This window comes from Bufo bufo, chromosome 10 (assembly GCF_905171765.1).
Source record: "Bufo bufo chromosome 10, aBufBuf1.1, whole genome shotgun sequence".
Classification (NCBI taxonomy): domain Eukaryota; kingdom Metazoa; phylum Chordata; class Amphibia; order Anura; family Bufonidae; genus Bufo; species Bufo bufo.
Genome location: NC_053398.1, coordinates 151,177,862 through 151,191,605, shown reverse-complemented (window position 1 = coordinate 151,191,605; position 13,744 = coordinate 151,177,862). Strand labels below are relative to the sequence as shown.

General features: G+C 44.5%; 1 protein-coding gene across 3 annotated transcripts in view; it reads right to left on the bottom strand.

Moving 5' to 3' along the window:
* Positions 1–13,744, bottom strand: part of LOC120980357 (engulfment and cell motility protein 3-like) — a 97,361-nt gene that overhangs the window by 19,537 nt on the left and 64,080 nt on the right. For all 3 annotated transcript variants that reach the window (XM_040409408.1, XM_040409410.1, XM_040409409.1), the window contains one exon: positions 11,844–11,956. In XM_040409408.1, coding sequence (XP_040265342.1) covers positions 11,844–11,956 — 113 coding nt within the window. The remainder of the gene's footprint in view (positions 1–11,843; positions 11,957–13,744) is intronic.

Here is a 13,744-nt window from a genome sequence, read left to right as displayed (position 1 = left end):
AACTTTATATTTCGCTCTTTATAAGGTGGACAGGGGGGATACTTATATGCTTTTAAAAGACTGTATAAGACCTGTAATGTCATATATCTAACTATATATGCTGATTTGGCCTGTCAGTGTGCCTTTAAAGAGAGCTGTCCATGCTCGGAAGCCATCAAACCTGAATGAACTAAAGATGTTTTGTAAAGAGGAATGGTACAAAATACCTTCAACCAGAATCCAGACTCTCATTGGAACCTACAGGAAGCATTTAGAGGCTGTAATTTCTGCAAAAGGAGGCTCTACTAAATATTGATTAAATTTATTTTTTGTGGTGCCCAAATTTATGCACCTGCCTAAATTTGTTTAAACAATTATAGCACACTTTCTGTAAATCCAATAAACTTCATTTCACTTCTCAGATATCACTGTGTGTGTCTCCTATATGATATATTTAACTGACATTTTTTATCGTAACAACCAACGATTTATACAGGAAAATCATGACGATTAACAAGGTTGCCCAAACTTTCGCATCCCACTGTATGTATACCTCTTCTCGTATGTACAGTGCTATTGAATGGCGCTTTAATAATAATAATAATAATAAATACACACAGTATACTGTCCTCTGTAGTATATACACGGTATACTGTCCTCTGTAGTATATATATATATATATATATATATATATATATATACATATACATATACACAGTACAGACCAAAAGTTTGGACACACCTTCTCATTCAAAGATTTTTCTTTATTTTCATGACTATGAAAATTGTAGATTCACACTGAAGGCATCAAAACTATGAATTAACACATGTGGAATTATATACATAACAAACAAGTGTGAAACAACTGAAAATATGTCATATTCTAGGTTCTTCAAAGTAGCCACCTTTTGCTTTGATTACTGCTTTGCACACTCTTGGCATTCTCTTGATGAGCTTCAAGAGGTAGTCCCCTGAAATGGTCTTCCAACAGCCTTGAAGGAGTTCCCAGAGATGCTTAGCACTTGTTGGCCCTTTTGCCTTCACTCTGCGGTCCAGCTCACCCCAAACCATCTCGATTGGGTTCAGGTCCGGTGACTGGAGGCCAGGTCATCTGGCGCAGCACCCCATCACTCTCCTTCATGGTCAAATAGCCCTTACTTTCAAATTTTTCGGCTGACTGACTGACCTTCATTTCTTAAAGTAATGATGGCCACTCGTTTTTCTTTACTTAGCTGCTTTTTTCTTGCCATAGTACAAATTCTAACAGTCTATTCAGTAGGACTATCAGCTGTGTATCCACCTGACTTCTCCTCAACGCCACTGATGGTCCCAACCCCATTTATAAGGCAAGAAATCCCACTTATTAAACCTGACAGGGCACACCTGTGAAGGGGAAACCATTTCAGGGGACTACCTCTTGAAGCTTATCAAGAGAATGCCAAGAGTGTGCAAAGCAGTAATCAAAGCAAAAGGTGGCTACTTTGAAGAACCTAGAATATGACATATTTTCACTTGTTTCACACTTGTTTGTTATGTATATAATTCCACGTGTTAATTCATAGTTTTGAAGCCTTCAGTGTGAATCTCCAATTTTCATAGTCATGAAAATAAAGAAAACTCTTTGAAAGAGAAGGTGTGTCCAAACTTTTGGTCTGTACTGTGTGTGTGTGTGTGTGTGTGTGTGTATGTATATATATATATAGTTGCAAGAAAAAGTATGTGAATTATATGGATTTCTGCACAAATTGGTCATGTGATCTGAATCTTCCTCTAAGTCACAATAGACAATCACAGTGGAATTATATACATAACAAACAAGTGTGAAACAACTGAAAATATGTCATATTCTAGGTTCTTCAAAGTAGCCACCTTTTGCTTTGATTACTGCTTTGCACACTCTTGATGAGCTTCAAGAGGTAGTCCCCTGAAATGGTATCCCAGAGATGCTTAGCACTTGTTGGCCCTTTTGCCTTCACTCTGCGGTCCAGCTCACCCCAAACCATCTTGATTGGGTTCAGGTCCGGTGACTGTGGAGGCCAGGTCATCTCGCGCAGCAACCCATCACTCTCCTTCAAGGTCAAATAGCCCTTACTTTCAAAGTTTTCCCAATTTTTCGGCTGACTGACTGACCTTCATTTCTTAAAGTAATGATGGCCACTCGTTTTTCTTTACTTAGCTGCTTTTTTCTTGCCATAATACAAATTCTAACAGTCTATTCAGTAGGACTATCAGCTGTGTATCCACCTGACTTCTCCTCAACGCAACTGATGGTCCCAACCCCATTTATAAGGCAAGAAATCCCACTTATTAAACCTGACAGGGCACACCTGTGAAGTGAAAACCATTTCAGGGGACTACCTCTTGAAGCTCATCGAGAGAATGCCAAGAGTGTGCAAAGCAGTAATCAAAGCAAAAGGTGGCTACTTTGAAGAACCTAGAATATGACATTTTCAGGGGGTAGCGCCATCCTGGTTCTTTGTGTCCACACTAGGTCCATTTTGAGGTAAGCATTTGATCATTGTTTCCCTCCCACGGCTCATGTGCCGCCGATGCTGAGACCTCTCACTTGGCGCTATTATTATCCTGCTGGCTTCATACTATTCTTATACTTTACTCTGGTCAGCACAATATGCACTATTGCCGTGGTTGGCTTCCTCATTGATCTTTACCTTACCTCTTATCATTTATATATTTTCTGTATGTGGTTCATGAGCCGGTCACTGTACCTTACGCACTTTCATGATCCTATTATTATCTATATATTTATGTATTTTGTGACCTGTGTGGTCATCCAGGGTGGCGTTCTCTCCTTCCCTGCTCCCCCTTCCCTGTCTTTGGCATCAATTGTATATGTGTCTTTTTATTATGTTCTTGATTCAATAAAATATCAATTTTGCTACTATTATTTTTGGTACTCTGAGCTTCCTTTCTCTCGTTTTCTATCATATAACATGGTGGCTTTCTCTGACACCTTGGGTGGAGAGACTCTTGAGTTTATGACTGGTGATGAACCTATGAAGTTGGGGGGAGCGACCCCTGGGCCTGCTTGCAAGAGTTTTAGTCATAAGAAGGGAGTATGTTTTTTTTCTGTGGAAAAAGAGGACATTTTGTTAATGTTTTTCCTTACGTTCAGCGACAAAAAGAAAAAGACGTTTAATTCCCATCTCACTCTTGGTGGTATGGGTGAGGAGTCAGAGAACTCACTTTTGTCATTTACTGGTAGTACCCGATTTCTCCTGTCTACCAAGGTGGCGCTAGAGTCCAAAACTGGCCGGGGCAGGGGTTAACCTGGTTGATGGTCAGTTCAGCAGTTTGCATGGGTTACAAGTGCATTAGAGAAAAATATTTCAGTATTTGCTATAGACTCCGCACCACTCACTCAGAAGTGTTTGTCACAGATAGTGCAGGACATCCGGTTAAGAGTGGGTGATTTTCATAGAAATCCATTTCGTGTTTTGTGCTGGAGGATATGCCTGCTCCGTTAGTTTTGGGTTTACCATGGTTGAGCAAACATAACCCTACCATCGACTGGCAAGTGAGACAGATTCTCGATTGGAGTGATTATTGCATGGACAACTCTCTTAATACATCTTTTTCTGTCTTGACCACTAAAGCAGTTCCCTCCTTCATTTTGGATTTTTCTGATGTATTTTCTGAGAGTGGTTGCCAGGGTTTACCCCCACACTGGGAATTTGATTGTCCCATCAATCTTATTCCCGGAGCAAAGTTGCCCAAATCTAGGTTATATAACCTTTCTGAACCCGAAAGAGCGGCCATGCGAGAGTATATTGCCGAGAGTTTGGCTAAGGGACATATTAGACCTTCCAAGTCCCCAGTGGCAGCAGAGTTTTTCTTTGTAAAGAAGAACAACAAAACTCTTAGGCCATGTCTGGACTTCCGAGAGCTCAATCGGATTATGGTCCATGATCCGTACCCTCTTCCTTTGATTCCTGACTTGTTTAACCAGGTTGTTGGTGCCAAGGTGTTCTCCAAGTTGGACCTCAGGGGGGGCATATAATCTGGTCAGAATCAAGGAAGGGAATGAATGGAAGGTGGCGTTTAATACCCCAGAGGATAATTTTAGAGTCTGGTCATGCCGTTTGGGTTAACTAATGCTCCTGCGGTTTTCAGCATTTTGTTAATGATATCTTTCGTCACCTGGTGGGGAGATTTGTTGTTGTATATTTAGATGACATACTAATTTATTCTCCAGATATGGAGACTCATCAGGATCATATGGGACAGGTATTACAGACCCTAAGAGAGAATAAATTGTATGCGAAGATAGAGAAGTGTGTTTTTGCGGTTCAGGAAGTGCAATTCCAGGGTTACCTACTCTCATCTTCAGGTTTTCGTATGGATCCAGAATAGGTCCGTGCTGAAAGCGCTCTTGCGTTTTTTGGGGTTCACCAATTAGTACCGTAAATTAATTTTGAACTACTCAACTGTGGTTAAACCTTTAACGGACATGACTAGGAAAGGTTCGGATGTCTCAGTCTGGTCTGATGCGGCATTACAAGTGTTTTCGGCTGTGAAGGAATGTTTTGCTTCTGCTCCTATACTTGTGTAACCGGATGTGTCACAGACATTCATTGTGGAGGTTGACGCGTCCGTGGTAGGGGTAGGAGCAGTTCTATCGCAGGGTCCTTCACCGAGTAAATGGCGCCCATGTGCATTCTTCTCTAAGAAACTCTCGACTGCAGAAAGGAATTATGACGTGGGTAATAGAGAGTTGCTGACCAATAAGTTGGCTTTTGAGGAGTGGCGCCATTGGTTGGAAGGAGCAATCCATTCCATTAGTGTGCTTACTGACCACAAAAACCTGGCTTACCTGGAGTCAGCTGAACGACTGAACCTTAGGCAGGCCAGATGGTCATTGTTTTTAACAAGATTTAATTTCATCGTCACCTATCGCCCTGGGGTTAAGAACGTCAAAGCTGATGCTTTGTCACGTAGCTTTCCTGGCGGGGGTGATTCGGAAGATCCTGGTCCGATATTGTCTGAAGGGGTAGTTATACCCGCCCTATATCCCGACCTTGAGGCAGAGGCCCAGGGAGATGCACCGGATTCTTGTCCTCCGGGGAAGTTGTTTGTCGCTTCTGAATTACGTCACAAGGTGTTTGAGGAACATCACTGTACGGTTCTCACAGGACACCCTGGGAGCAGATCCACTGTCAATCTCATCTCTCGCAGATTCTGATGGCCTGGGTTGCGTAAGTGTGTTAAGGACTGTGTCTGCTTGTAGTACTTGTGCATAAGCTAAAGTGACACATACCCGGCCTTCTGGATCTTTGCTTCCGTTATCCATCCCGTCCCAACCGTGGACTCATTTGTCCATGGATATTATCACAGAATTACTTAATTCTTCAGGAAAAACTGTGATTTTGGTGGTTGTTGATCGCTTTAGTAGGATGGCGCACTTCATAGCCAAGTCTACCTAATGCTAAAACTCTTGCACAAGTGTTTGTCGATAACATTGTGAAATTACATGGTATTCCTTCTGATGTGGTCTCGGATCATGGGACTCGGTTTGTTTCCAAATTCTGGAGGGTGTTCTGTACTCATCTGGGGGTACAATTGTCTTTCTCTTCGGGCTTTCATCCTCAGTCGAACGGACAGACTGAACGCACTAATCAGAATTTGGAGACTTATTTGAGATATTTTGTCTCTGAGAACCAGCAGGAGTGGTCTTCATTTTTGTCTTTAGCCAAGTTTGCAAAATAAAAAAAAAAAAGGTAGACAGGAGTCCACAGATAAGTCGCCGTTTTTAGGGGCATATGGGTTCTGGTATACCTGAAGAGGAACAATTAAAATAGGCAACAAGTATAAATGTATGGCTGACAAGAGACGTATGAATAGTCCGGACCTGAGAGTGGGTGATTTAGTGTGGCTGTCCACAAGGAACATTAAGTTGAAAATACCTTCTTGGAAGTTGGTTCCAAGGTTTATTAGTCCATATAAGATCACTGCCATTATTTCAATTGCAATAGGCGCATGGTCAGACCAAGTAATGGTGTAGACATTTGAGGAGGCCACGCAGGGCAATAATTGCCTGTCAACCAAAAAGTAATCAATATTAGTGTACACCATATGGGCAGCAGAAAAAAAAAGGTAAAATCATGCTCAGTGGGGTGTTGGATCCGCGTCATACAGATCATGTGATTGTGCAAGCTTAGCTATCGCCGATGGTTCCCTAGCCTCAGTTAAGGAGGTAGAGTCCATGGAAGGCCACATCACCGTATTAAAGTCTCCCAGCACAATGAGACGTCCCTTCTGAATTTTAGACACCTTGCGCAGAAGAGAATTACAGAAAGCAGAAGGGCGCCGATTAGGCGCATATAAAGAGACAATTGTGTATCGGACATTGTTAATAAGGCCGATCACAATGACAAATCTCCCACCGCTATCCACCTCAACCTTATCCATTTGAAATGCAATAGAATCTTTAAACGCAATGGATACCCCTCTTTTTTTCCTCCCAATTGCAGGCGCTGAGAATATATGAGGGAAATTTTTGTGCTTTAATCTAGGTACATCAGCGTACAATAAGTGCGTTTCTTGTACGCAGGGTATGTCAGCTTGAAGATGCTTAGTGAGACAATCTTAAATACCATGGTGAAAAACGATCGAGGGTGTGTTTAGCCGCAGTATCTCATATGAGAGGACCCCACATTGTAGAGGTATAGGATCAACCATAGGAGAGGCAGAATACACCTGAGAAGAGGAAAATGTGGCGCTGTAAACAGATAAATGAATCAAAACAATAACATAACTAACAGAACAGATGGCGGTGGTAACCGCTCGGGTACAGAGAAGTAGGAATAATATACAAAACTTCAGTAAGAAGGGTAATTGCAACATAGGGGCAGTATACAAGAATACTGGTCATATTCACGAGCTAGGATCGGCCTGAATCAGCCGAAGTAGCGCCCTGCAAGGAAAATTAGCAGGAGACAAAGGGAGGGAAAAAATAGGCACAAATTGAATGGCAGTTATGAGCAAGATTTCTCACCCATCCAATGATCACACAGTTTTTCTTTAGCGACGTTCCACGGTAAACCATTCCTCTTCGACGCGTGAGGCCGGCGAATGCGGAAGACGGTCGCCATGGGATTCAGGGTCAGATAGGCCCCATTCTTGACAAAATTTCAATGCAGAAGCGGGAGTGGAGGCCACTTGCAGTGTGCCGTTGTAGGTAATGAGCAACTTAACGGGGAACCCCCATCTGTAAGGGATTCCATGCTTGCGCAGTAAAGCAGTGCTGGAAGCAATTTCCCGGCGCCTCACCAAGGTAGCCGCTGATAAGTCGGCGAAAATGGAGATGTTCTGAAACTGCTCCGGTAGAGCAGGGGCGTTTCTTGCTGCTTTCAGGATCTGTTCTTTAGCATGGAAGAAGTGGATGCGCGCAATAGTGTCGCGCGGTGCAGAGGTAGGTAGAGATTTGGACTTGGGTAGCCTATGCGCCCTATCTATGAGCAAATCTGCGGTTGGAGCCTGAGGTAACAGGCAGGTGAAGAAGTCTTTTAGGAAGGCTGCAAGATCTTCACCCTTCACAGTCTCCGGAATTCCGCGGAAACGTAGATTGTTCCTGTGTGAGCGGTCCTCCATGTCTGCGATTTTGAGTTTCAACGCTGCTATTCCTTCTTCGTGAGAATTAGTAGTGTCCACAATTTCATTATGTGCAGAGGTCAATTCCGCCATTTTAGATTCCACATGTGCGGTTCTAGACCCCAAAGCTGAGATATTATGTTGAATTTGGGTAATAGCGTCCCTGAGGTCCTGTTTTAAGGACTTTTGAAAATCTGCCATGAGACCTTTCATCCCCTTCAACACTGCCTCAGTAATTGGAGCAGGATCTGTTTCCCCTCCTGCCATCTCAAGCAAGGCAGCTGAGGCAAGCTGCTTAACTTTTTCATGTGAGGCACTGTGTGCCTGGTGTGATGGAGGGTCCTGCTGCACAGAAATTTCACGCTGAGGAGAGTATGTGACCTGTGCAGGGGATATCGATGCAGAGGAGGAGGATGGGGATTTTCCTGAAGCCTGAGGAGACACAGGCTGCGCTGAGGACGGGGATGATGCCGATCTAACTGCTGCTGGGGTGCGAGAATCGCCATCTTGGAGCGCGCTCACAGCAGGGAAGAAGCTGGTGAGATTGGCCGGGCTGTGGCGTCTCTTACCCCTCGGCAGGGCTGAGACTGGCGCTGCTTGTAGCAGGGTGCTTAGGCAGTCCTCCGGTGTGTACAGCAGGGAGATGCACGGACTCGCAGGGCTGTTTTTTGCCGGTTTTGGTGCCGATGGCTCAGGAGCTCAGGACTAAGCCGTCTGTCTCTATGCGCTGCTAGCCACGCCCCCCAGAAGAGATATGTTGAACCAGTTGAACCGTCCTCCTTGCCTCCCGCTCCAGGCATGGTTGACGGTAATCTGGAATTTCAGATCGCCGGGATAGTTGACTTCCGAATTCTTCGTAGATCCCTCCAGTATCTCGTTCACTGGAGGGGTTACGTATCAGAACAGAGGATGTGGGTTCCAGCGGCCGACGCTAATGCTAATCGTCTGGTGAAAGCCTTTCACAGGGCTCATCCGGATAAAGTCGGTCCTGGGTGTCCAGAGGCCACCTGTAAAAAGGGGAGGGGGGAGGTACTGTCACGGTCTCTCCTGTGAGAGGTGTCAGAAGATCTAAGAGACTGGCTGCACGTGATGTGATCTGACAGCCTCTTTGGTTTCACTTGTTTCTATGTTGTTGCTGGGGATGACCACACCTCTTGTCTCAGGTGTAGCTTAAGTGGTCATTCCCACTCCTCTATTTAGTCTGGTCTCACCCATCATGCTATGCGGTTGATAGCTCTTTCTGGTTGTGAATGTGCTGGTGTTTGGTTCTCCTCTGAGTTCCTGCTTGTCTGCTTTCTTCGGAGTTAAGTGTCCTTTTCCCTTGTTTGTTGTATTCCCCTGTCTTTTGGTATTGGGCCTGAGGGAGCCTCCTGTTCCTTCAACTGGGAAGGAACAGGTCGTCTTTTGTCCCGACACTATTTCCAGGGCCATTTAGGGTAAGATTAGGCTCTAGGTTCCTGCGTATGAGCTTTCCTACCCTTGAGGTCTGTTCATACTAATAGTAGTCAGGATTCAGGGTAGGGATTCACTAGGTGGTGACCTTTCCCCTTTCCCTAGTTTCCAGGCCTGGTACCTCTTCCCTTCCCGCCTGTGTTCGGTGTGGAGATTACTACCCACACCGCGCCGTGACAACTGTCCTCTGTATTATATATACAGTATACGGTTTTCTGTAGTATATATACAGTATACTGTCCTCTGTAGTATATATATATATACAGTATACTGTCCTCTGTAGTATATATATATATATATATATATATATATATATATATACACACACAGTATACTGTCCTCTGTAGTATATATATATATATAGTATACTGTCCTCTGTAGTGTATATATATATATATATATATATATACACATACACACACACACACACACACACACACAGTATACTGTCCTCTGTAGTGTATATATATATACAGTATACTGTCCTCTGTAGTGTATATACAGTATACTGTTCTCTGTAGTATATATATATATATATATATATATATATATACACACACACACACACACACACATATACATACATACACAGTACAGACCAAAAGTTTGGACACACCTTCTCATTTAAAGAGTTTTCTTTATTTTCATGACTATGAAGGCATCAAAACTATGAATTAACACATGTGGAATTATATACATAACAAACAAGTGTGAAACAACTGAAAATAGGTCATATTCTAGGTTCTTCAAAGTAGCCACCTTTTGCTTTGATTACTGCTTTGCACACTCTTGGCGTTCTCTTGATGAGCTTCAAGAGGTAGTCCCCTGAAATGGTCTTCCAACAGTCTTGAAGGAGTTCCCAGAGATGCTTAGCACTTGTTGGCCCTTTTGCCTTCCCTCTGCGGTCCAGCTCACCCCAAACCATCTCGATTGGGTTCAGGACCGGTGACTGTGGAGGCCAGGTCATCTGGCGCAGCACCCCATCACTCTCCTTCATGGTCAAATAGCCCTTACTTTCAAAGTTTTCCCAATTTTTCGGCTGACTGACTTTCATTTCTTAAAGTAATGATGGCCACTCGTTTTTCTTTACTTAGCTGCTTTTTTCTTGCCATAATACAAATTCTAACAGTCTATTCAGTAGGACTATCAGCTGTGTATCCACCTGACTTCTCCTCAACGCCCCTGATGGTCCCAACCCCATTTATAAGGCAAGAAATCACACTTATTAAACCTGACAGGGCACACCTGTGAAGTGAAAACCATTTCAGGGGACTACCTCTTGAAGCTCATCAAGAGAATGCCAAGAGTGTGCAAAGCAGTAATCAAAGCAAAAGGTGGCTACTTTGAAGAACCTAGAATATGACATATTTTCAGTTGTTTCACACTTGTTTGTTATGTATATAATTCCACATGTGTTAATTCATAGTTTTGATGCCTTCAGTGTGAATCTACAATTTTCATAGTCATGAAAATAAAGAAAACTCTTTGAATGAGAAGGTGTGTCCAAACTTTTGGTCTGTAATGTATGTATATATATATATATATATATATATATATATATATATATATACACACATACATATACATACACACACACACACAGTATACTGTTCTCTGTAGTATATATACAGTATTGAAGAGATTTATTGAAGAGAATGGGGCCCAATACTGACCTCTGTGGTACCCCACTGGTGATGGTGATCCCTCTAATACTGACCCCTGAGGTACTCCACTAGTGACAGTGACCCAATCTGAGTGTATACCATTAATAACCCCCCTCTGTTTTCTATCACTGAGCCAGTTACTTACCCACATCCAGAAATTTGCTCCCAGTCCAAGCATTCTCATTTTATATACTAACCTTTTATGCGGTTCAGTATCAAATGCTTTGAAGAAGTCCAGATATACGACATCCATGGACTCACCCCGGTCAAGTCTAGAACTTACTTCCTCATAGAAACTGATTAGATTAGTTTGACAGGACTGATCCCTCATGTAGCCATGCTGACATGGCGGTATTTGCTTATTTTCATTGAGCTTCTCCAAGATAGCATCTCTTAGAAAATCTTCACACAGTTTACTCATGACAGATGTTAAACTATTAGAATATTGGCACCATATTTACTAAGCACCGATACTGTGGAACACTCCCTGTTAGTATAAAGTCCTTAAATATCAGAAATAAGGGTCTGGTCATGACATTACTTAATTCTCTTAGGATATGGGGGTGTATGCCATCTGGTCCCGGCGATTTGTCTATTTTAATCTTTTTAAGACGTCAATGTACTTCTTCCTGGTCAGACAGGGCACTTTTAATGGGGAATTTACATTCTGCCATTTAATCTGACAGTTTATTTTCCTCAGTGAATACAGTGGACAGAAAAAATATTTAGCTTTGCTTTCTCCTCATCGCTCTCTGCAACTCCTCCCTCATCACGCTCTAAGGGACCCGAACTTTCCAATTTAAACTTTATACCATTTATACATGTATAATTGAAGAACATTTTGGGGTGAGTTTTACTCTCTCTCTGTCTCCAGCTTGCCTGCTTTTATCTGTCTTTTACAGATTCTATTTTTTTCTTATAGCTTTTCAATGCTTCCTCGCTACCTTCCTGCTTTAGTGATTCAAATTCTTTCTTTTTGTCCCCTTTATATTTCTATTTATCTTATAATCTGGAGGTGGCTGCAGAGGTTGATTCAGGCCTGAGTCTATTAGACTTTGTGCAGCTTATGATTCATGAAAGATATTTATCACACTATTGTTAAGTCATAAAGATGGTGCTCTGGGAAGAGAAATACCGTACCCTGTCTTCGGCGGCTGCTAATCTTTCGGAACTTGGTTCCCTCACAAAGATAGTGAAGCCGATGCTGTCTGATCAGGTTCAGGAGCTCTGGCTGTAACTGCTGTCTTAGTTCCCTAGACAAACACAAGAAGGTGAGTAAGAAGCATCCAAGACGCACATCTGTGTCCTGTGCGAGTAGCGTAGAATCACATCTCCCCCTTTGGATGTCACATGCACCAATCAATGCCCTTATAGAATGTTACCTGCACCAACCTCTTCCTGATGTTTATTACCTGAACCAATGTCAGCCCCTATAGATGTAGCCTGCACAACCCTTACCCCTATAGATGATACCTGCACCAATATCTGCCCCAAGAGATGTTACCCAAACAAACCTCTGGCCGATGTTTAGTGCCTGCAACCGCCTCTGCCCTGTGGATGTTTAGTGCCTGCAACCGCCTCTGCCCTGTGGATGTTTAGTGCCTGCAACCGCCTCTGCCCTGTGGATGTTTAGTGCCTGCAACCGCCTCTGCCCTGTGGAGGTTACCTGCAGCAACCTCTGCCCTGTGGAGGTTACCTGCAGCAACCTCTGCCCTGTGGAGGTTACCTGCAGCAACCTCTGCCCTGTGGAGGTTACCTGCAGCAACCTCTGCCCTGTGGAGGTTACCTGCAGCAACCTCTGCCCTGTGGAGGTTACCTGCAGCAACCTCTGCCCTGTGGAGGTTACCTGCAGCAACCTCTGCCCTGTGGAGGTTACCTGCAGCAACCTCTGCCCTGGGGAGGTTACCTGCAGCAACCTCTGCCCTGGGGAGGTTACCTGCAGCAACCTCTGCCCTGTGGAGGTTACCTGCAGCAACCTCTGCCCTGTGGAGGTTACCTGCAGCAACCTCTGCCCTGTGGAGGTTACCTGCAGCGGCCTCTGTCCTATGGAGGTTACCTGCAGCGGCCTCTGTCCTATGGATGTTACCTGCAGCGGCCTCTGTCCTATGGATGTTACCTGCAGCGGCCTCTGTCCTATGGATGTTACCTGCAGCGGCCTCTGTCCTATGGATGTTACCTGCAGCGGCCTCTGTCCTATGGATGTTACCTGCAGCGGCCTCTGTCCTATGGATGTTACCTGCAGCGGCCTCTGTCCTATGGATGTTACCTGCAGCGGCCTCTGTCCTATGGATGTTACCTGCAGCGGCCTCTGTCCTATGGATGTTACCTGCAGCGGCCTCTGTCCTATGGATGTTACCTGCAGCGGCCTCTGTCCTATGGATGTTACCTGCAGCGGCCTCTGTCCTATGGATGTTACCTGCAGCGGCCTCTGTCCTATGGATGTTACCTGCAGCGGCCTCTGTCCTATGGATGTTACCTGCAGCGGCCTCTGTCCTATGGATGTTACCTGCAGCGGCCTCTGTCCTATGGATGTTACCTGCAGCGGCCTCTGTCCTATGGATGTTACCTGCAGCGGCCTCTGTCCTATGGATGTTACCTGCAGCGGCCTCTGTCCTATGGATGTTACCTGCAGCGGCCTCTGTCCTATGGATGTTACCTGCAGCGGCCTCTGTCCTATGGATGTTACCTGCAGCGGCCTCTGTCCTATGGATGTTACCTGCAGCGGCCTCTGTCCTATGGATGTTACCTGCAGCGGCCTCTGTCCTATGGATGTTACCTGCAGCGGCCTCTGTCCTATGGATGTTACCTGTTGAAGCCTCTGTCCTATGGATGTTACCTGCAGCAGCCTCTGTCCTATGGATGTTACCTGCAGCAGCCTCTGTCCTATGGATGTTACCTGCAGCAGCCTCTGTCCTATGGATGTTACCTGCAGCGGCCTCTACCTTATGAATGTTACCTGCAGCGGCCTCTGCTCTATAGATGTTACCTGCAGCAGCCTCTACCTTATGAATGTTACCTGCAGCGGCCTCTGAAGGTTTCTT